At 34.0% G+C, this 23587-nt stretch overlaps 4 protein-coding genes and 1 pseudogene across 13 annotated transcripts; 3 read left to right on the top strand and 2 right to left on the bottom strand.

The window, feature by feature from the left end:
* Positions 1 to 116: 116 nt before the first annotated feature.
* Cdk12 (Cyclin-dependent kinase 12) lies at positions 117 to 13551 on the bottom strand. 8 transcript variants are annotated; one of them, XM_083106253.1, is made up of 11 exons: positions 13204 to 13551; positions 10904 to 12272; positions 9559 to 10754; positions 9054 to 9481; positions 8553 to 8749; positions 8277 to 8481; positions 7912 to 8180; positions 7004 to 7171; positions 2013 to 2325; positions 1406 to 1526; positions 117 to 1333 (listed from the first exon to the last, which is right to left on the bottom strand). In XM_083106253.1, exons 2-11 carry the CDS (start codon positions 12262 to 12264, stop codon positions 1113 to 1115), a joined length of 4479 nt encoding a protein of 1492 aa, XP_082962379.1. In that variant the 5' UTR covers positions 12265 to 12272; positions 13204 to 13551; the 3' UTR covers positions 117 to 1112. The 8 variants fall into 8 exon arrangements, 7 of the variants coding, with proteins under 7 accessions (XP_082962379.1, XP_082962384.1, XP_082962383.1 ...); XM_083106258.1 differs by having other exon boundaries at positions 10904 to 12269; XM_083106257.1 differs by lacking the exon at positions 13204 to 13551 and adding an exon at positions 12581 to 13142.
* Sf3b5 (splicing factor 3B subunit 5) lies at positions 12664 to 14880 on the top strand. 2 transcript variants are annotated; one of them, XM_083106275.1, is made up of 2 exons: positions 12664 to 12808; positions 14302 to 14880. In XM_083106275.1, exon 2 carries the CDS (start codon positions 14337 to 14339, stop codon positions 14592 to 14594), a length of 258 nt encoding a protein of 85 aa, XP_082962401.1. In that variant the 5' UTR covers positions 12664 to 12808; positions 14302 to 14336; the 3' UTR covers positions 14595 to 14880. The 2 variants fall into 2 exon arrangements, with proteins under 2 accessions (XP_082962401.1, XP_082962400.1); XM_083106274.1 differs by lacking the exon at positions 12664 to 12808 and adding an exon at positions 13750 to 13865.
* Ctu1 (Cytosolic thiouridylase subunit 1) lies at positions 14833 to 17272 on the top strand. Its single transcript, XM_083106273.1, has 7 exons — positions 14833 to 14974; positions 15065 to 15296; positions 15375 to 15493; positions 15558 to 15746; positions 15824 to 16028; positions 16147 to 16389; positions 17120 to 17272. Exons 1-6 carry the CDS (start codon positions 14927 to 14929, stop codon positions 16362 to 16364), a joined length of 1011 nt encoding a protein of 336 aa, XP_082962399.1. The 5' UTR covers positions 14833 to 14926; the 3' UTR covers positions 16365 to 16389; positions 17120 to 17272.
* Positions 16354 to 18624, bottom strand: Mul1 (mitochondrial E3 ubiquitin protein ligase 1). Its single transcript, XM_083106272.1, has 5 exons — positions 18213 to 18624; positions 17904 to 18109; positions 17596 to 17780; positions 17268 to 17472; positions 16354 to 17182 (listed from the first exon to the last, which is right to left on the bottom strand). The coding sequence occupies exons 1-5, from the start codon at positions 18315 to 18317 to the stop codon at positions 16855 to 16857; spliced, it is 1029 nt and encodes a 342-aa protein (XP_082962398.1). The 5' UTR covers positions 18318 to 18624; the 3' UTR covers positions 16354 to 16854.
* LOC145975641 (mitochondrial ribonuclease P protein 1 homolog) lies at positions 17416 to 23394 on the top strand (annotated as a pseudogene). The gene is made up of 6 exons (XR_014440033.1): positions 17416 to 18727; positions 18856 to 19601; positions 19729 to 20305; positions 20381 to 20714; positions 21759 to 22674; positions 23248 to 23394. The product of XR_014440033.1 is annotated as a mitochondrial ribonuclease P protein 1 homolog (transcript).
* The last annotated feature ends 193 nt before the right edge of the window (positions 23395 to 23587 follow it).

The following is a 23587-nucleotide window of genomic DNA, read 5'->3' as shown; positions in this document are numbered from 1 at the left end:
TATTTGAAAAAATATTATTTCATTATTAAATTTCACATTTCAAAAGAAAAAAATTATTTTTTTTTGGTATATGTTTAATATTATATATATGTTTCAATTTAATGAGGCTTAAGACATTTTTCTATCGATATCTTTTTATTGTATATCCTTAGCATATAAGTATGTACATTATACACCGTAAATATGTTTATAATAAATAAGCGCTAGCGTCTTATATAAAAAATCTTAAGCAATAAATAAATATTCACATTTTTTTTTCTTAGTGTTACCATTTTGTTACGCTAATTTATAATCAACCAGCGTTCCTGCCAGCACATTTTGCTTAACTTTTCTTGAAAATAAAACTCTCTCTTTCTCTCTTATTTGTAAAATTACAATAAAACCAGAATGCAAATTCTTAAGATCTCGCGCTTCGAATGTCGCGAACAAAAGTCTTTTCTCTTTCATCAGAGAATGAGAACAAGCGTCAGGAAAAATCGAGCTTCATTTGAGAAATTTCTACATTCGTAATATATATATATATATATATATATATATATATATATATATATATATATATATATATGTATATATAGATGTAATGTATGTATATTTATATACATATGTGTATCACAGATCTTTCATATGATGCGGGAAAGAAATGTCAGAGAACAATATCGTTCAGAGCCATGACCGATCGAATGATGACTTTGAGAAACAATCGTATCGTATCGTCAGTAATTCAAAGTGTGCACTATAACGATTATAATACCATTGTCACACTTGGGGAGAAAACTCGTACATTCTAATTAAATATCTGGTCGCGTATCATACAATTATACACTGAGTGTGCACTTATAATTAACGGAGTGATGATAACGAAGGCTATAAACAAATCGATGATATGAATGATATCATCTTTCTTTCTTTCTTTCTTCTCCTTTTTTTCTCTTCCTATCGCTAGTACAATTTAAAAAATAGCGATATATTTATATAGATTTCTCTCTTTTTCATCCCTTCCGATTTTGCACGCAGGTTCCGTACCGCATGGTGACTTCGCACAAATCATTACGAGCTGAATACGGATTGCTGCGAGGAAGTCGAGGGCAGAAAAAGATTCTGCGCCAGGTTGACTACACAGGCGGTTTACCTGGTGGTAATCGACCGATCGCAGCGGCGGAACTGGCGGGATTGTAGACGTTATCCAGACCGTAATACGATATAAGTGCCGACAAAGCATTTCGAACACCGGCAGTGGCCAGCTGTGACCACCTCCCATGGGAGCTTACGGCATCGTCGCCGGCGTACACTGCGTGCGCGTCGAAATTACCTGGCCCGTGCGGCGCATTCGTATCTGTAAGAAAGTACGAGTTCTGCAATAATAACGCGAGAGATGTAGGATATAGGATTATCTCGTGTCACGAACCTAAGAGAGGCGGGTTTAGTATGGGAAGATGTGGATCCAGTTGCCCGCCCGGTCGAGCGTTTGCAGCGAGACGAAGCTCAGCGCGTAAATCGCCCAATAATTGCACCACCTTTGGATCACACTGCAAATATATAAATAAATAAATAAATAAATAAATAAATAAATAAATAAATATATATATATATATATATATATATATATATATATATATATGCTATTTATTACATATATAATTTATATATATATATATATATATATATATATATATATATATATATATAAATTATATATGTAAAAAATATTTAAAATTGTAAAAAAATCTTTCATTTTTAAAAATATTAATAATTTTATATTATTGAGAAATATTTTCTTTATAATAAAGATTTATTAAAATTCCTGATGTTTATCATAGTCGTTATAATGATGGTCGAGAAACTACGGGAATTCTTTCACTTTTCTTTGGGAAAAAAAATTTACTTACTATATTTATCATGACAAAAATTTATATAATTTTTTCTGTTTGTCACAATTCAATATGACTATATTTAAAAAAAGGCGGGAATTTTAAAAATATATTAAAATAAAATAAATATCTTTATATAGATACCTCAGTCTGGTCCGATCGAAGCGACAGAAGATCGTCAACACGAATTGGCTTTCCCTGATTTAAGGAATTCGTGAGAATCGTCAGCAGCCTCCGGGCGAGATTACCTTCGGTACACATTTCTAATGGTTGATTATCTCCCTTCAAATTCGATTGCGATTTGACAGGTGGTGAATTGTTAAAATAGTACGACGGTGTAGACACTATGTACGGTCCGCTTTGATTAAACAAATTATCTTCACCGTAATGACCTTCCGCACCGAGTCTGCTTGGATGTGAATTATAGCCTGCTTCCATTTTCAGTCGCTTAGAGGACCTGTAACAGAGTCACAGGGCAAACATTAAAATTCAATAAAAATAGACAAGAGATAAATTATATAGACAAGAGGTAAATTATAATAAGAGATAAATTATTCTCCCCAACATATATTTATATAGAATGAATGTGATGATATTAATTTATTTAGAAAAGTCACATGAAATACATTACGAGATTCAGTGATAAAAATCCGATATAATATTCATTTTTTAATTTTAAATTGTAAAATGTGTACACAAATTCTTACAGAAATTTTATGAATATTCGATTGCATTATTGACTATAATAAAATATTAAATTACTTTAATAATATAATAATAATAATAATAATAATATGAATAAATATGAAGATCATGCAATTAACAAGCTGTACAAACGTATCTTAAAATAAGCCAATGCAGTAGAATTACAGATACATGCACATAACATATTAGCAGAAATATAATCATGTAATATTTTTGTTATTATTTATTGCATAAAGCAACAATTGCATGGCGCAAGTAGTTCTTCTTCATTTAATGCATTACTACAAATAGATTTTATGTTATATAAAACAGTATCATAAAGCAATTTGATTATTATTCGGTTAGCTAAGCTTAAGCACACATGAAAGTGGTTATATGATTCATGTACTTAATAGACATGATAATAATAAGATTGGACACTCTGGGCGTGAACACGTATTTAAGATTTGGAACTTTCATTACCTATTATATATTCTTATAAGTGTTACAAAATTTGTCCATCTATTATTCAGCCACAATATTACATTATCTCCTGAAACATAATTTTCTCCTATTAGACATTATGCCAATTATCTTGTGCCTATAAATAATCCTGGATCCAAAATCTTATATGTCATTTTCTCTACATATTCCACAATATAAATCATAACACAAACTATATTGTGCGTACGTGTGCAAATATTATATATATATATATATATATATATATATATATATATATATATATATATAAGAATTTATAAATAGACATATATATATATATGTCTATTTATAAATTCTTATTTTACATTCTTATATAAATTTTTCTTACATAATTATAAAATATTATCTTGTGGAAAATATTTATGATATTAATTAAATTACTGGATTAGTTATATCTTATATTTTGAAACAGCATATAATGAAACAGTATCCATCAATAATATAATTAAACATATAACTTTTATCTATTACATACATCGTATAGACAAATAATTTAACAAGTTTTTAAATTATACTATTTAAGAGAGAAAAAAGAGAGTAATGGAAAATATTATCAATATATATTAAATATAACAGCTTGATTATTATAATTTCAACTATTGTGTGTTTCCTGAGCATAACATTTTATACTACATGTTAACAATATATTAACAATGATTAATCATAGAATAAGTATGTATTTTACAAGCGATTATCATCATTTTATATCTTTATCATACAATATTTAATAAAAGTTATATATAAAAACATGTTACGTTTTAAAACATTGTATTTTCCAAAGCATTTTACATCATATTTATAAAAAAAATATGTATATCATATGTACAAACATTATTATGATATAATTCATATTAATATATTTTGAAATGCAATCTATTACAATGTAGATTTCTTCATAAACAATATAACATAAAAGACCAATTTTTATAAGATCAGTCTTTTTATTAATTTTTAATATATGTAGTATATGTTTCTCTCTAAGATATATAAATTTGTAATGTGCAGATTATCTTATTATATTATGGTCTATTGATGCATTAAAAGCATTGCAAATTATATCAGAATTGAGAGATTTTACTACTTCTCACATAAATTCCTTCAAATCTCTGACAAATATATGTCTTTTTCATACTCTTTCTTTTGAGAGAGGCAGGGAAGGATTTACATTGTTTGATTTTTCAACTTTATTGTCATATCAAGTGTATGAAATATCAGGAAACATCATACACTTTTTTTCTATACGAAATATGTAATAATTTTGCTATATCATAGCTCTTTTCCTGTATATTATATATTATTAAAAGATAATTTTAATAATATAAAAAAGTTCGAAAGTGTTTATATCGTGCAGAAAAATGTGTATAAGAATGTGTGTGTACATATGTATATGTAATAGTAGATTATATAAATACACATATACACATTAATATATATTCTCTGCGTGAATTCTGCCTACTAAAAAGTTTAATTTATCAATTCAAATATCATAGAATAGATGATCTTAATTTCATATTTTTTATATGCCACATTTAAATTGTTATCATTGTGTAATTGATTTTTAAAAACATGATTCAGTACTTAACATACATATTAAAAAAAATGAAATAGAGATATATTCCTATACATAATAAATGGCGGAAAAAATTATAAAAGTATCAGAATATTTGTGGAACAAGTAGAAATAATAACATATATTTTGTGATTATTTTTTTACATGTGTGAATCAGACAATGAATGCTGATAAATAAGCATCGTCCAAGATAATTGCCTGCAAATATATGTTGCTTGCATTGGATTACTTCTTTGGAAAAGTACTACTAGCTAATTCCAGCATAAAAATAAAGAGACACATCAGAACTAAAAAATTAAATATAATAAAATATTTTAATAGCATAAAGATTCAGTAGAGTAAATTGTCCATAGAGACATTTAGGCAAATGTCTTTGGACGCCTTATATATATTACATTTTTTTACACATTATGCTATTACATTAGAAAACATCCAAAGATTAAATTTTATCCTAAAAATAGTATCACTTAACATAACGCAAAAAAAGAAAAGAAAAAGAAAAAGATAACGTAAATAATAATGTACACAATGATTCATCATTTGCATATTGAAATTCATATATCGTGTAACTATCTATAATATGAATTACTAAATTGTAATACAGTTGCTATATGTATATAGAAAGATGACTAAAATATAATATGCCATGAATGTTTGAATAAATTGAGAGAATCAAATATAAATAAAATTATATTAATGGAATTAAAATTAATATCTTCGTGCGCGATTCATTCATCCATCACACATTTAGTCTTCTTCTTGTATTCTCATCCTCTTCGATCTTCTTACAGCATATTTCCTCTGTACCTGTACATTGCCTATATTTACACTATAGAGCTCGGCTCGTAGCTCTTTATTTGCATAGGTCGTGTTTTATCCTTTACCTATAGGTATAAATTGGATAGTTTCTTATGAAAAGTAACATGAGAAAGAAAGAAAAAGAGAAAGAAATCACGTATTGAAACGTGATCTCCGTATTTATTTACAATCAAATCGTTAAGTTATTTATTTCAACCGTACTTTCAACTATTTTTGGTTGAATATAAATTGCGTTATAAATTTTATATATATATATATATATATATATATATATATATTAACATAAAAATATTAAACAAATCTTTCTATAAGATTCTACATCTGAGACTCTACATCTATATGCACATGCGCACAAATTATACATGAATAATTTCATTTCGATATATTATATATTCGCGCGTGCATCATATATTTTTTTCCTTCTTTTTGCAGCATGCAGATATACATTCATGTATACATATACAAATATATATGTGTATACATATATATCTTTCAGTTCATACAATATATTGATGGATATGTACATGTATATTAATTAAATTATAGCTGCATAAACTGTGATAACTTAACTTTTACAATTGTTCTTAAAAACAAATGGTAGACTGAATCACAGTGATTATTAGGATATATACTTTTCTCTCATGTAGATAGATGTTTGTACTATATTAGTAGTGATTACATGAGAAATTTGTATAAATAAGCTACGATAACATAATTATAACAGTCATTCTCATTATAATTATTTCAAATAGTTCCATATGGGAACAAGGAAATGAGGCAAATAATTAACCCTTCAACTACAAATGCAAGCTAACATTTTATAACTTTGTAGAACTTTTTGCAATAGAAGCAATCAAAATTTTAAGTAATTAATCAATTGATCAATGTTTTGCATATTGTTCTTTTATGCTAATAAAAAATAATATAAAGTAATAAAAGTTGCATACTACATTTCTAATTCAATTGTTTAAAATCTTGAGAGAAAGTAGTTTTATGTGCACAAGCAGCCAAAGGGTTAAATAATATAACATATTTCTTTATGGTAAATCATTATCGCTAGGACATTTCATGTATATATATGCCCAAAAAGATACATATATTTAAATATGTCTCACACAGGCAGTCTATAAAATCAAATCGTTTATAAACAATAAACAGTTTCTGGAGAGCGAAGCAGCACGAATAGAGAACGACGTTTCGTGCTCCTCTATTTTCCATTGTTCTGTGTTATTGCCATCGTCGTTTCGAACGACTGTGAACGAAACTAAAATTAACTCGATTCATTAGTTAAGAGGAAGGAAGATCGGCATGCGAATGAGGATCGGCAGGAACATACAGAAATATATATAACTACTTTCCTTCTTTCAATATCGCTCCACGCTTTTCAAGAAAAACTCATCTAACAATGCAATTTTTCGCTAAAGAAAATAAATGCCAAGCACAATTCGTCGTACACAGCCGTCTACATGTGTAAGCAAATTAGTTGCTGGTAACGGCGCTGGGATATACGTGTTTCAGCAACTCGTAGATTAGATCTCTCTTTATCTGTTTTACTCACCCTCCGACATCTGATAGATCGTCCTTGTGGGGACCTCCTTTATTCGGGAAGGGAAGAAGAGGCATCTTCGCCGCAGCGCTCTCTTGTTGTTCCCGTAACAAGCGTTTTCGCTTTTTACTCCAGAGCTCATGACAATCTTGCCAAGTAGGAAGCTGCGGCGCTGGCATCCTGATATATCGTGAAAGCGTGATGTATTTTACGAATAGGATTTTAACAGAGAAATAGTTTTCAAAACAGAAATGTAAAAAGATAACATATTTTGACTATATAAGCATGGACTGCTAATAGATTGCGTACCTTATAATATAAAACTGAGCAAAAAATATTTTCAAGTATATAATGTCGTTTGATTAAATAAATCCGCGTTTGATTAAATAATCCGCGTTAGATCAAATATCCAATTGTGCTTTACATTAAAATTTGACAAATTTTTCTTAATTTTAATTTTTGATGAAATGTTCACTAAAATATGCATATTAGCGAAAGTTTCCCGATTTTATTAAATAATTGATATTTGATCTGCGCAAAGCAAATTTAATTTTACAAGCCATATTTTACAAATTATAGTAAAATTCCTCTATTCTGAAATTATCACTACCAAATTGTCTTATTTATTCTGAAATATTTACTAATCTTCTGTTTTAATGACATATATGTACAAAATGAAAATGATTGTTGCACACTGTTCTACTTTTCTTTTCATTATAGGCATGATCATGTGGCAAATGTACATTGGAAAAATAATGCAAAGAGAGAAATTCCAGTTTACAAAAAGAAACAATAAGTCTAGAATAGTGGAATTTACCATATATTTAAATCTTTTGATCTTTTTGATCAACTGCAATATTTGATAATGTGTAAATGTAGTAATTAACAGTTCATACTTATATAGTCAAAGGATAACATACTGTTCAGGTTGAACATTCTTCAGCCAAGCACTCTTAAGCGCGTCGGCTGCCGTTATTCGCTTCTCAGGATCTAATTCCAACATCTTATCAAGAAGATCCAAGGCTGGCCCTGGCATGAAGGCGAAATCCTCTCTCAGACGTCTTCTATGCTGCTTTTTTGGCTTAAGTGTATGCCAATGCGGCAATTTTATCACAGAAGGCCAAACAGCAGGAGTGGGTGTTCCACAAACCCTCGAAATCATTTCTAATTGCATCAAATCTACATTGGCCTGCAATGAAGAATTTCTAATATTAATAACAAATTAACATTCATCTTTTTTTTTACACAGTTTAATGGATGATTACGAGATATATATAATATTTACCTGAAATAACGGTTTCTTCGAGAATAATTCTCCCAAGATACAACCGCAACTCCATACGTCAATCGCGGGTCCGTAACGTTCTTCTCCTAGCAAAAGTTCGGGAGGTCTGTACCACAAAGTGATCACTTTATTGGTGTACGGTCTCTGTCTGTCCTCCGCATTATATAGTCGTGCCAAACCGAAGTCAGCCAATTTAACTTCGCCCCTAATTAAAATCGTACGATTAGATTCAATAATTACCAGCGAAAAAAATTATTCGTTGGAAATCACACGCACTTATTATTCATCAATATATTCGAGCACTTGATGTCTCGATGCAAAAAATTTTTGCTATGACAATAATTTAAGCCATCCAGCAATTGCTTCATGATACTAGCGTTATTCATCTCATTGAAATCCACCATACCGGATTCCAGTAGGCCCATTAAATCATGGTCCATATATTCGAAAACTAAGTAAAAGGAACCTTTATCCTGAAACATGAAAGATGATTATACATAACTAGTTTCATGAACATAATAAGCTAGTAGAAGTATTCCGTACTCTTGTTTGTCAGATACTGAAAAGTTGCTTGCGATAATTATCAATATAGAATATCTCATATAATTGATGTATGCATGCGTGTGCAATATTTCTATCTACTCGCTGCTATGTGTGCATGATTTATTCTATATACAATATTTCTTAATAAGTAAAAATACAAAAATATATATAACAAAAATATATAGTATGGAATGCCACTACAAATATCGCATATAACTTTAGCTAAAAAGATACCTTCCGGAAGTCCAGCGCGTCTTGCTTATCAGTGACTATTTCTCTAAGATTAACAATATTTTTGTGATTTAGCTGCCGCAGGATCTTTATTTCTCTGACTGCCGTGACGGGGAAGCCCTCCTTCTCGTTCTCAAGGCGAACCTTCTTCAAGGCTACTAGCACGCCGGCTCGCTTGTCTCGCGCCTTGTACACTTGTCCATAAGTACCTTCTCCGATTTGCGCTATGCACTCAAACACGTCGACGCATCGTTCTCCCCAATCTTTACCGCCAGGGGCTGACATGGGAGCATGAGAATTTCGCGATCCTCTGCGCTTTAATATTTTGGGTCTCTTCAGTTTGGGTTTCGGCGTTACTCGTTCGACCTTCAAACGTGGCGGTGTCGCGTTCGGATCATCCTCGCCGCTCAGGTCTTCCGAACCAGGTACGACTGCAAAATTCGATGATAAGTTGAAATTAAGATGTACAAGATATAAAAAAAATTAAATTAAAAAGGGAAGAATTTACCTGGCGGCATCGGCAGATCCTTGATGCTCTTTTTCTGCGGTTTCGGTGTCGATGCTGTCGAAAACTTGGACTGTGTTTTGCTGGGAGGGGTTGGAGAACGACTCGGCGGGGAATCTATGCTTTCCAGATCGTTCTGGTTGATGCCGGGTGGCAATGGTAATCTCTTCAGGCTTTTGGTCGTGAACGTTACTATAGGGGGCTTGGGAGGATCCACCGATTTCAGTGGTACAAGATTGTTATGTGGATTGAACTTGGACATGATTGTGTTGGGCGCCGGAACAGGAATCGGCGGAATGGGCGGCGGTGGAACAGACATGTTGGGTAGAATCGGTGTCGGAGGAATTGGCGGCACCGATATGGGTACAACAGGCGCAGACACTTGCGGTAAGACTGTCGACGCGATCTCGGATTGCGGCAGTGGTGGCGGGGGTGGTGGCGGCGGTTGTACACCAGGAGCGGGAGCCGGAAAATTTGGGCTGTGCGATATGGCAATCGGACAGTTATTAGGTGGCATCGATGATGATGATGACGATGATGGATTGGGTGAAGTATGTATAATTGCATGAGGAGCGAGCGGATTCGCCACCGTAGATGTCGAATTAGATGCAGCTGCGACCGATTGGCCGATGGGTGGCAATGGTGGTGTTTTGCCCGCTAAAGCATCGTCGCTCGTCATCGGAACGGGAATATCGATGACGTCGACTGTGCTCTCGGCAGGCTTCACTTGCTGCTCCTTGTGATTTATGGATCTGTCCTTATTGTCAGTGGAAGTTTTATTCTCGGAGGACACATTACCGCCGCTGTCCCTCTCATCAGTGCCTTCTATAATCTGCACTTCGTCTTGATTCACGGCCTTCTCTTTCGCGGCCTGCAATTTTTTGTACGCCAATTCTCTCATATTCCGATCCTTTACGAGCTCTGCAAACAAACTAGTCTCGCTAATCTTTGCTTGCACCCGGAGATTTCGAGCGGTGATGCTCGACGGACTCCTAGCCCGTGATCTAGGTGAAGGAGAAGGTATACGAGGACGCGGGCTTTTCGATTTGTGTTTTCTCAGCAATTTGTGAGACTTGCTGGGAGAGCGTGATTTCTTCGGAGTGCGACTCCTTCTGCGCGAACGCGATCTCGAACGAGATAGTTTTCGCCATCTTCCCTGCGGGCTGCGGGACCGCGATCGAGACAAAGGCAGATGTAATCTGAAATTGGAAAAAAGTTATTACACCTGAATGTATTATGTAAAACATTTACTTATTTATATACATCTTGAGATATATATATTAAACACATACATACATACACACATACATATCTACAAACATAATACAACAGAATAATTCTTCTAGACCTGCTTCCGGTGGGACTTCTAGTCGATCTTGATTTCCGCTTATCCCGTCTATCCTTGTCGTGATGTCGATGTCGTCGATCAGATTCGTCTCGTCGTCTGCGCTTAGGAGAACTAACACTGTCCGTTCTCCGCCTGTGACTGCCTACGGGGCTCGGACTAAACTCTCGTCGTCTGACTGTGGTAGGACTCGGACTGTGCCTGAGTCTATGGAGCACCGGAGTGGGGCTGAAGTCTCTTCTTCGCGGCGGCGGACTGTGATCCCTGCGTCTCGACGGTGGACTCGGGCTGTGCGGTCTCCTGCGACTCGAACCGATGGGTACGGGACTCATGCTGGTACGTCGCATCGCGTGAATACTGGGACTGCGTTTCTGTCGATCCGGACTGCCGTGTTTCGGCACGACTTTATTCAAACTCTCCGGCGTTGTGGCGCGCGGAGGTAGTAGCGGCGTATGCGGCGATTCCGTCTGCCGTGTCGGTAGGAGAGACGGTGGAGTCACGTTCCGAGATGTCTGTCTCGACATCTCCAGTTCCACGTCGTCGCTGGGGCACCTGTGCTCCTGCGGCGTCGCAGGCGAGATCGGCGATGTGCTGTCCTTTAACGGCAACGGCGGCGATTCCGACCAATTTGTAGTGCCGGCGGTGACCGACGATTGTTTTTCGCGATCCGGGCTAAGGATAATGTCCTCGACAACAACGTGATGCGGGCTTATGCTGTCGGAATGTCTCTTGGATTTTCTCTTCTTCTTTTTTCCCGAATTCGATAACGGGCTCAGACTCCTCTTCTTCTTCTTCTCGCGCTTGTGCTTCTTTTCCTTCCGTCGAGCGTATCGTCTCGATTCCTCCTCGTATTCCGGCGTCGTTGCACCATGCATCGTCGTCGACTGCTGTTGCTCATTCGGCGAGGAATAGCGCCTACTGATGGCGTGTCGATGTTGAACAGGCGGTGAGGGCGACAGACTGATGGGCGATGCTCCGAGGGTACGGGGTACCGAGGTACCGCCATAATACCGCCTTTGAAGGAGCGATTCAGGTACTTCCCCATCCGTGTAACTATTGGCCCGACTGTCCTCCGATTGTATCTCTCCCGCTTCCGGCTCCGAGAGATCCTCGCTGCTCACGTCGGAATACTCGACCAATGGTTTAACGACCGATGAAGCTACAGTTGGCACGTTCTCCAATGACTTGTCGCGCGAACGTTTCTTCTTCTTTTTGCCAGAATTCTTGCTCTTTCCATGCCGTCTGTGTCGTTTATCGGTACCATCAAAGCTGTGTCGATTCACGTCGCTGCTCGTGCTGCCTCTTCTTCGCGAGCGAAATCTCCCATTACGTTCGGCCCGTTCGATATCACGAGTGCTAGGCATGTCACCTACTAAAAATAAGATAGATATCAATATGTATTAATCGTACAAATAGCATTTGTATTTTTTTTTTTAATCAACATGATAATAAAGACAAACTTTGGGCAAATAAAAATTAGATAACAAACCTCGCATACATATTATTTATTGCAGATGTTGCTATAAATTTATAAGATATATGTGTGTATGTGTATACATACATATATATATATATATATATATATATATATATATATATATATATATATATATGAGTTTAATCAAATATTTCTGCAAGTATATACGCATTTTCTTTATTGATAAAATATATAAACTCTACATGAACAATAACATTCTATTCCAGGGCGCTAGAGATGGCTTTACATCGCTGTATTTGTCAACAGTCATCACTGAGGCTCCGCGAGCAGGAGAAAATATCCCAGCAGGAGCGGGCCACGAAGTTCCTTCTGGCTTACCCTGACATCAGCGGAAACACGACAACAATCGAAATCAACGATATCGCCCCGACGTGTCTCGACACAGTTCCGAGGCCGATCGTCATGGATATGTATGTACAATCACGTTACACACTCGCACTCAACAATCATGCACGCACGCACACGCGTTCGCGCTCGTTCACGCACACATCGACGGTACATGGACGATATCGCGAAATGATGCGATTATCTTGCGCGCGAGAGAGCGAGCGGGCGATCGCGCTTATGCCATCCGGATCGAGCGGGCGAAAAATATCGTTCGGCGGAAAGCGAGGCGCGGAAATTGGCGATCGACGACGGGAAGTGACAGAACGCGTGGTCGCGAATTTCTCCAACGAGCTAGCGCGGCCGCCATTACTCTAGCACGGACTCGCCCAGTTTCTTCTTCCGGGGGGGATAGGAAAAGTTGGACGACGACGACGAGAACGAGGATCGACGAGCCGCGCGACGATAAATTCGTACTCACGTGTGATGTATATCCTGCGACGTCGTGGCGAGCCTCGGTGTCCTTCGCATCAGGCCCGAAATCAGCAGGCAGGGTCGACGTGAGCGCGTAACGGCCGTCCCGTTCACGTCGTAGTTGCCGTTCCTCGCACGTAGCAATTTCAGCACATAATTCGCGGGCGAGCGGTGCGTTCTGGCCGGAAATTTATCTCTATCGCGATCGTACGGCGCTCAGGCGATCATATTTTTATGATTCCGGCGGCCGATCGCATCATATCGCATGTATTTTCTTTGGATTGGATTTCGGCTCGATCATAAAATCCCAGCTCGACCGAGTGGAGGCCATTTACCATTTGGCACATCATTTCGATGTGACGTAACGACTGCGGTGCCGCCGCGGTGCGGTGGAATGCGACAAGTTGCTAGAGATCTCGAAGAATTCTCCGATACTCGCGACCCTGCGTCTCGCAGGGCGCTCTGATTGGCTCGCTCCGGATCCGACGATCCAATAGGATCACTGGAACTTCTGGAATTTTTCTTTTTTACGCAGAGAAACCATGAAAGATCGCTATTCTATGGCCAAGCTACTGATTCGACAGAAATCACCAACGACATGTTACATTTTTATCGAGCCAATTGCCACTTATTACGTACATTCATTCTCTTTCTGAAGACAATCAAGAGGTGAAGGGAGATAAAATATTCTCATTCTCATTTTCTATTTAATGCTAAAATTTTGAAATTTAATCGATTAATCAAGGCAAAGAAAACTTTACTCCTTTGCCTCAATCTGTCAATCAAATAATTCCAAATTTCGATAGCGTCAAATGAAATATTTTACAATTATTAAATGTAATTAAATTGTATTATTCAATCAGTAGGCATTTATAACATTTGTTTTCATATTTTCTATTCTTACCAAATGATGGGTCTAATGACACGTACGTACGCTACTTGTCAAAGCAATACGATCCTTACGCTGCGCATGCGCGAGAAATTTCCGTTTACTTTTTTTCGTGGAAAATCATAACCTGTAACATAAACTTTTTGCGAGCAAAATATTTGTAAGAAAAATACTAACGCATTCGTTAACCATCATTAACTCGATTGTCCATTAAAGAGGAACGAGATCACGAGGAAGCTTAGCTTGAGAAGATGGGCGAGCGTTATAACATCCACAGTCAATTGGAGCATCTGCAGTCCAAGTACATCGGCACGGGACACGCGGACACGACCAAGTTCGAGTGGCTGGTGAATCAACACCGGGATTCTTGCAGTTCGTTCATGGGCCATTACGATCTACTCAACTTCTTCGCGATCGCCGAGAACGAGGCCAAGGCGCGAGTTAGATTCAATCTCATGGAAAAGATGCTGCAACCTTGCGGACCACCGCCCGAGAAGCCGGAGGATTAAATTGCGCGTCCCTTTCTCGTCAAATGTGTTGTTTTTTTTTCAAGTGAAAGAAGAACTGCATTATTATTAATCCTACAATTGTTATTTCGAGAACGTTATATTTGAGCGAGAATTTCAGCAGATTATCAGTATTTTACATGTGTTGTGCAATAGGCACAATTTTCTCTCGTCGAGTGTCGTGTGCAACGTGGATAACCTCGTACGTTTGCGTTAACGAAGAGATATAAAGACATTTTTGTATAATCTTTCCTTGTTACTCTCTCAAATAAATTGATATATAATACAATTTTATAATTTATCATTGATAACTCAAGAGAGATAAAACAACCAAGATGCCTGTTTCTTGTTCCACAAAATGTGGAAGAGATGCTATTTTAAAAGTAAAAATTATTTTCATAAAATTTTGTTATTTAAATAATTTGTATAAGTATTTACTATTAAATGTGATTAAAAATAAATGTCTCTTTTAGAGGCCAAAAACTGGCGATACATTGTGCAAAGATTGTTTCTTTTTGGCATTTGAAACAGAGATTCATGATACAATTGTCAATGGTAAATTGTTCAAACCTGGTAACAAAGTTGCCATTGGAGCATCAGGTGGAAAAGATTCGACTGTACTTGCATATGTTTTGAAAACTCTCAATGAAAGGCACAAATATGGATTAGATCTATTTCTTTTATCCATTGATGAAGGAATTACTGGTAATATAAAAAAAAATTATATATATGTATATATAAAATTGTCGTATGATATATTTTATGAGATGTATTATTGTATAGGATATAGAGATGATAGTTTGAAAACTGTAACACAAAACAGAGATGATTATGGCATTCCACTTAAAATCTTATCATACAAGGAATTATATGGATGGACAATGGATTCTATAGTTACAGAGGTAAAATATATCTAATAAAATTGTTAATTATATTATTGTATTAATTGTAATAATGGTATTTTAGATTGGCCGTAAAAACAATTGTACATTTTGTGGTGTTTTTCGAAGACAAGCACTGGATAGAGGTGCTGCAATTTTGGGGGTAGATTGCATTGTAACGGGTCATAATGCAGATGATATTGCTGAAACAGTGTTAATGAATGTCTTAAGAGGCGATATTGCCCGATTGCAGAGATGTACATCTGTAATCACTGTAAGAATACATCATTATATATATACGATATGAAATTTTTATAAATTAAAGACTGATGTACAAATATGTTAATATAGGCAGGTGCAGACTCCATCATGCGTTGTAAACCACTGAAATATGCATATGAAAAAGAAATTGTTATGTATGCATATTTTAAGCATCTAGTATATTTCTCCACAGAATGTGTATATGCTCCAAATGCTTACAGAGGTCATGCACGAGCTTTTCTAAAGGATTTGGAGAAAATAAGACCTTCATCCATTATAGACATAATACATTCAGGTAGGAGAATTTTTTGTTATATTTTATTGTAATATTAAAACATTTTTATTATGTAAATTGAAGATATCATTATTATTTTTAATATTATCCATTATCAATATTATCCATTACATATTAGGCGAGCAGTTGCAAGTGAAAGATAGTATAAAGATGCCAGAAAGAAGAAATTGTACTCGATGTGGATTTGTTTCAAGTCAAGAAATATGTAAAGCTTGTGTTTTATTGGAAGGTTTGAACAGAGGACTGCCGAAACTCGGTATTGGCAAATCTAATAAAGCTAAGAAGATAATGGATTTAGATAAAAGAAATGAACAACAGCAAAGTATAGATTTTTGAGCTCTTCATGTATCTAAATATACAGGTAAAATATATATTTTTACAGAAAATATAACTTTTAAATATTTCTTTTTCATTGTAATTATCTAACAAATATTCTACTACTGATACATTTGAGATAAGTTATCAAACAATAAATTATGAAACAAAAGATTATGATATATCTATATATACATAGTTTTAAGTTTGATATTAAAAGTAATTTATATTTTTTTTTTTGCAATGAACACTTCAAATATATTAAAATTGAATTAAAAACCATATATTGATCAAATTTCAACATTAAAAATTTTGTCATTTATAATTAATGTATATAAATTAAATTTTTATATATTTTTATAATAAAGATATATGTATGTATTTGTAAAAAATATTACAATCTGAATTAAATAATAATATTTTGACTTCATCATTTAATAGTTTTATATTTTTTTTTCGTAATACAAGAAAATATTTGTTTTATAAAAATTAAATCATATCAAAATAAAATTTATACTATATATGCTGCTGCTCTTTGGGTGATATTTGTTCTGCAAATAGGGCAATTATTATTAATGCTAGCTGAACAATCTTCACATATGCATACATGACCACAAGGCAGTAGAATAATTTCGCGAGCATTTGTATTGCAAATCACACATATTTGATCCTCTCTGAGATCTCTATCTCTGACTCTTTGACGTCTTTCTTGACGAGATGTCTCAAGCGATTGCCGTAACTGCTCCATTAATCTTTGCTCTTGTTTATTTTTCCAGTAGCGTCTTACCATGATTCCTCCAAGCAATAATCCAATTGCGCCACTTATTACACAAAATATCCTGTATTTCAGAAAATTATGTATTTAATACAAATTTAATTATGTAATAGATAATATAATTAATTTTAATTAAAATTTACAAATACCTGTACAGCTTCTTACGATCATCCAAATTCCGTATCAAAGTGGTGATTGACATGCTTGTTATATAAAAAGGAGACCCATTTAGCGGAGATTGCAATATAAGAGTGTCAGATTTAGTTTGTGATGTCGAGAGCTCACCTATTGCTGTAATACTTGAATTCTCACGCAACATTTCTTCTGTAGACTGTATGCCACGTTGACGCACTCCTAATAATTAATAATATCATAAATATAAGTTTCAAAACCTAGCATTTTTCATAAAATATATAAATGATATAATTTATTATTTCATATAAGAACATATGTAGTCCTAGCTCTTATTGCAATTACCTGTAAAAAATCCCCATACAAGATCCACAAATGTAGGTACACTGGGTTCAAAATTATCGGAAATTATATCCAAATCTAAGATATCAGCAGATAACGGATCTATAATTTCCACAGAGTACCATCCCTTTTGTAAAACAAATGGAACCACACGATAAAACTTTTGAATTATTCGTTCATGTGTAGACCTGTAGCATTATAACTAATTAGATTAGTCAATTAAGAAAGTATGATAGTGATAATAAAATCAAGACAATTCTTGGTATTTATATATCACTATTAGTATTTTATAAATACATGCATTGTCTTACCAGAAACCAGTCGATGTTCTAGCAATAACATGTTCACTAACTGTAAACTTCTGTATAACTCCAGTAACATTTTTTTTATTAATACTTTGCAATGATTCTCCTAATGGTTTCACTATTCCTTTGATGGCAACATAATCTATTTTATTGTTTGGACTGTTATCTATTAGATTTTTCAGATCTGATCCAATATCATGAAGTTCAACACTCTGCAAAATACATATATACCTTCCAAGCTGTCTTCAATGCGTACATTTAAGCATATTTTTCTTTAATTGTAATGTATTTCAAAATTTCAAATTGATTTTCTACCTTAACCGCTTCAATCGAATTCTTGTAGTAGATATATTGTTTCAAGCAAATAGCGAATACGACAGTGTCAATTCCAAAAGCAATTATTTCGCCTAAATACTCCATGATTACATTAAGTTTTCGGACGTTTGTCCTAATCTTCACAAATTTATTTAGATTGAGAGATCATCGGAATAATCATCCTAAAAAATTTTTCAAATTTTAAAGAATCTGGGAGAAAACATGACGGGACACTGCCGCGTATTCTTCTTAGATTCTTGCGCTGTCATTTGATATCTATGATTCGCGTAAACGAATTAAAATCTAAAATCTATTCGTATTTTTATTAAAAATATGCACTGCACAACATGGTTATATTTAAAGTTAACGGCTGTGGTCCCCGGAGAAACGCTAGAAATACTTCGAAGCATTACACTAACCAATCAGAATAATGCGTAATCGGCAGAGCCGCGATGAAGTTAATTTATCAACTCACGATAATAAAATTGCTGTTCTCCGATTTGGAATATATCAAAGTATATATATATTTTTTTATAAATATTAATTTATATATACAAAGATTATTTATCAATATTTATGTAATATATAATTGTAATTAATTGCCATATTATGTTATATTACAAGGTAAAATATTTTATTTCAGGTTAGGTGAAACAGGTCGGAAAGTCAAAGTGAGGGTGTCAAGTTTTCGGAGTTTTCGGAGATAATATATTCGCGGTTTTTAATTGCGATAGAAATTTGAAAACGTAATATATACTAAGAAATGAGAAACCAATAAGAGGATTACTAATAAACTTAATTTGATTTATCAATATATATTTACAATCATAAAAAATTGATACTAGAATGATAACGAAGAAAATCTACATTTAAACTTTTCCTGGAAATGAAATACAAAATTCATCTCCTTAAAATTATCAATGCTGTACTTTGTCGAACGAATGGAGATTCACAGAGAACAAAGAAGAAGATAATAGGTATTGTTGCAGAAAGTTATACAATGTATAACCATCTTAGATGTCTGATTGTTTCGTCGAAGATTCATAAGAAATTCTTGACACAAAAATCAAACCAAGGAAATATTTTATTACCCATGATCGATTGCTACGCAAACTTTCATATTTGGAATGACACTAGTAAAATATACAAACGGTTTTATTGCCAAATTGCAATCGATCAGAAGACTGATGAGACAGATGCAATGAAAAATGATGCACAGCAGCAGCTTGATGAGTTTGTCTTTAGTCCTGAGAACAAGAAACGCTATCAAATGTTAAAGTTAGAAGTAGATGTAATGCGACACAAGAGACTTTCTGAGAAAGTCCCTGAAGAGCTTAATCCAAATGATTGGTTGATATTGTTAAAACTACCAAGCAAGAGACAAAGAAAGTTAGTATCTTTTGAGTCTTTCTTTTTTTCTATTATTTTTCTTTCAAAAATAATATTTCTACCCGCAACTTTAATTAATTTCTTTTATTAATATTTTAAGATATATTTTCTTCTTTATGTTGCATAGAAAACATCTTTACTATTTATGGCGCAATGAAAAACATAAAAATAATTTAAAAGTGGAAAAAGAATTGAAAAGGACTCAATGGCTTGCTAAAAAGGCAGAAGCAGAAGCTAAACAAACAGAAGATACTAGTGAAATAAAATATGGACTTATGTATAATTCCATGTTTCAGCGTATAAATCTAACAACTATGAACTATTATTATAATGCTAAATTAATTCGGGCTATGATGTTTGCACCAAAAGTTGTGTTTGATTGTGGTTATGAAAGTTATATGAACTTTTCTGAATTACACAATTGTGCTAAGCAGCTGACTCTGTCTTTTGCCAACAATCGTGCTCATATTGATCCTATGTGTCTTTATTATTGTAATTTAAACAAAGATGGGTCACTTATGAAATATTTTCATCGCAATATTCCTACCTTATTGAATGACGATTTTCCAGCAATTGTGACATCACAATCTTATTTAGATTTATTTCCGAGAGATCAATTATTGTATCTTACTCCACACTGTAAAAATGCTATAACTGAATATGATCCTGATACAGTATATATCATAGGTGCAATAGTAGACAAGGTAAGTTGATATAAAAAATGTCCTTCATAATAAAAATATTTTTTTGTATTAAGTAAATTTTTTGTCAATTTGTAGAGCAATAAGGAACCTTTATCTTTAGCAAAAGCTAAAAAGGATGGTATTCGCATGGGCAAATTACCAATAGAAAAATATCTTGAATGGGGTCCTGCATCTAAGAAATTTACTATTGATCAAATGCTAAATATATTATTGGATTTAAAATACACAGGAGATTGGAAAAAAGCATTACAGCACATACCAAATCGAAAATTAAAAGATTTCAGAAAGTATAAGCTGCATGATACATTGAAATATTTGCATTTGAAAAAAATAATTCAAGAATCGTAATTGAAGATTTTACATTCAATAGCAGAAAACTGATTGTAGAATTGATAATACATCATAAAAGGTAACTTTTATAATTATTGTATATAATATACTAATATGTATGTAGTGTGTGTGTGTATATATATATATACACACCATATATATACATATATATATACCATATATATATATACATATATATATATATATATATATATATATATATATATATATATATATATATATATATGAACAAATGTACAATAAATTAATAAGAGTGATTCTAAATGATATTATTATGAATCTAACTCGTTTCGACTTTTATGCATACATGAATATATACACACACATACACATTCATTTTTAATTGCACTTATTCTCGATTTCATCTAGTTTTATTTCTATTAATTTTTTCAACTTTTTATTACAATATGTACAATATTTACAATATTTTAATTTTTACAAATTGATAAAATTTATAGAAAATGTTATATTTTTATCTTTATTTATCTTTTGAATTTTTAGAAAAATCAATTATTACTATCCATTCTTTACAAAGTAAATAGAGCCTTTTATAATATCACTATGTGATATTTGTCTATACAACTAAAATTCCACCATCTTCAAATTGTTTTTTCCTTTTCTGATGTCTCTTAAGGATATAAATTATTATTAAATACATTATATGAAATCGGATTAGATACATATTGTATAAATTGGAATCAAAATTCTGAATTCTGAATAAGATGTATTAACTTAAACTTTCTTAAATAATATAATTTTTCTCCCTACACAGATATTTTGCACTCCTTATGTATCCTTTAATTATATCTCTACATGAGAGTACTATCCTTGAAATGAATGCCACACATTACTGAATTTTTTTAGACAAATATTGTAATAGTTTGAATAGAAAATATCGGAAGTTTTACTTTAGTTCTAATATAAATTTCATAGCAATATTCATTTTGACTTATTTTTTTCTCCTTTTGTCATTTTAGTAAGATATATACTTGGCTTGAATTTAACTATATTTATAGCTTATGTTCGCACAGGCGAAGAAATAAGATAATCCCTAACTTTGTTTCCTTCCTCTAATTGTTTGTCCGATTTTCCTTCCATCTAGAAATTTCATCCTTGGAGAAAATGAGTCTTCTAGCCTAGAAGAAGTTCTGATGCTTTCTTCGTACGCGCACCCCAAATTACTTGCGTCTTCAGGGTCAGTCATGCGCGACCGTCGACTATTCGTGTGAATGAATCGTACTGCATGACGTCATTGGTAGCTAACGTAGCTAGCCAGCCGATTGTAACACTCGTTCGTGACAGAGGGGTGGCGATCTATGAGGTGGCGCGTGCGCCCTGCTGTCACAATGCATCCGAAAAACACGGATGCCAGCCACGGGGCAGGCAAGCAAGCAGCCAAAGAGGCAGGCTCCGTCGTCGTTTTTTTTTTTCGTCACTGTCCGTGTTCCAATGCGAGGGAGCAGTAACAACAAGAGGAAGGCAACGGTGAGAAGAAGTTATGAAGATAAAGATCGGAAAATATCATCCTCAAGTTTGAGGAGATCCCGTCACTCGTGCGGAATCTCCTCCCTCCTTTGCGGATAAGCGGTCACCGCCGCATTTAAGGCATCCATTTAGGCACTGTGATTCATTCTGTGTGTTTCTCAGAGGAATTCTTCGAGCATCTCTTTTTCTTTTTCTCTCAGTAGCAAGGAAAACGAGAGAGAGAGAGAGAGAGAGAGAAAAAGCGTCTGCGCTCCGATCCGTTCAGTGTATTTCATTCCGATTGATCGATAGTACAGACCTGACTCGGATAATTGGGTCGCGCGCGAGTAATCGCGACCTGAATAAGAGTTACGCTTCCGCCTGCGAGGAGAAGAAAGTGTCGGAGGTGGAGGTGGATTTTCGCCGAGAGAGAAGCCCTTAAGTGCAATCCGTGCACGGATTTGTTCTTATGCTTGAGTCGCCTTCACATATATGATGAAATTGCAGCTGCTCGTTATCGAGACGGACTATTGCTGGAGGAAAGCATTGCTTAGGTAAGCGATCATCTGTTTCCCCAACAAGTGCCCCTCCGTATGCATATGCTTTCTTTCTGCTTTCTAATGCAGTTTTCCTTCGCAATTTTCAATTGTGCAAACGACACTAGCGATTAAATCAACATATTAAAAGAGATCGAAATTGCTTTTCTGTCATCTAACAATAAGTGTAGGAGACTATAAGTATATAAGGACACTACTATTAATTAAATTTATCTCGATTAATTTATTTGATTAATTGATTTGATTTTATTAGATATTTATTTTTTTCTACGTGCGAAAACTCGACCAAGCAAATTGTCAGTTAATTTAATTCAACTCTTTACTAAATTAAGATTAATAATTTAAGCTCGTGACGAAGAGGAGAAAAGCAATGATTCAGATAGCAAGTTGAATAGTTAACGCGTTCACACATGCACACGTATATAAGTGCAAGCTTGGCAATCGCAACAGATTCTGTAGCACAGCCTCTCTTTTGTTTCATGCTTATTGTTCTCATTTATAGATATGAGATCGCGAGACGTGTATTATTGTCAGTTATATATCATGTTGTACATTATTTTATTATTACAGTTACATTACGCATTATCCGATCATCGTACGAAGAATGGATCATATATTATGGCCGCGTTAGTACTTCGAAGCGATTAAGAAGTGGCATTAAGCAGCATCGATAATGTACTTCATTTGCTTTGAATAAAGCAATATTTTCATGGCTAATGTTCCATAAAATACCATTTTCCATCTCATTTTCGTATGTACGTACATACTTTCATTAGATACTTTCGTGCTTCACAATATCGCGAATTTTTTATGCACACATCCACATTGCAAGATATAAAAATATAAATCAGCAATACAAATTATTTATTTTTATTTTTTTATTTCTGGCCTTTTATTTTTTAACTTGTTG

Source organism: Camponotus vicinus, unplaced genomic scaffold, assembly GCF_025532165.1.
Source record: "Camponotus vicinus isolate PSW18456_S1 unplaced genomic scaffold, iyCamVici1.0 SCAF_8, whole genome shotgun sequence".
In the NCBI taxonomy this organism is placed as follows: Eukaryota; Metazoa; Arthropoda; class Insecta; order Hymenoptera; family Formicidae; genus Camponotus; species Camponotus vicinus.
The sequence above is the reverse complement of the archived record's forward strand: the minus strand, read 5'-3'. Positions and strand labels throughout refer to the sequence as shown.

Excerpts from the sequence above, each read along its gene's own strand:
- Sf3b5 (XM_083106275.1), top strand. The coding sequence starts at position 14,337 with ATGGGCGAGCGTTATAACATCCACAGTCAATTGGAGCATCTGCAGTCC.
- Ctu1 (XM_083106273.1), top strand. The coding sequence starts at position 14,927 with ATGCCTGTTTCTTGTTCCACAAAATGTGGAAGAGATGCTATTTTAAAA. Across the intron at positions 15,747-15,823 it reads GATGTACATCTGTAATCACT|GCAGGTGCAGACTCCATCAT; the intron begins GTAAGAATACAT and ends ATGTTAATATAG. Across the intron at positions 16,029-16,146 it reads TATAGACATAATACATTCAG|GCGAGCAGTTGCAAGTGAAA; the intron begins GTAGGAGAATTT and ends ATTACATATTAG.
- Mul1 (XM_083106272.1), bottom strand. The coding sequence starts at position 18,317 with ATGGAGTATTTAGGCGAAATAATTGCTTTTGGAATTGACACTGTCGTA. Across the intron at positions 17,473-17,595 it reads TGTATGGGGATTTTTTACAG|GAGTGCGTCAACGTGGCATA; the intron begins GTAATTGCAATA and ends ATTAATTATTAG. Across the intron at positions 17,183-17,267 it reads GATCGTAAGAAGCTGTACAG|GATATTTTGTGTAATAAGTG; the intron begins GTATTTGTAAAT and ends TCTGAAATACAG.
- Cdk12 (XM_083106253.1), bottom strand. The coding sequence starts at position 12,264 with ATGCCTAGCACTCGTGATATCGAACGGGCCGAACGTAATGGGAGATTT. Across the intron at positions 8,750-9,053 it reads ACGCGCTGGACTTCCGGAAG|GATAAAGGTTCCTTTTACTT; the intron begins GTATCTTTTTAG and ends TTCATGTTTCAG. Across the intron at positions 8,482-8,552 it reads AATATATTGATGAATAATAA|GGGCGAAGTTAAATTGGCTG; the intron begins GTGCGTGTGATT and ends GATTTTAATTAG.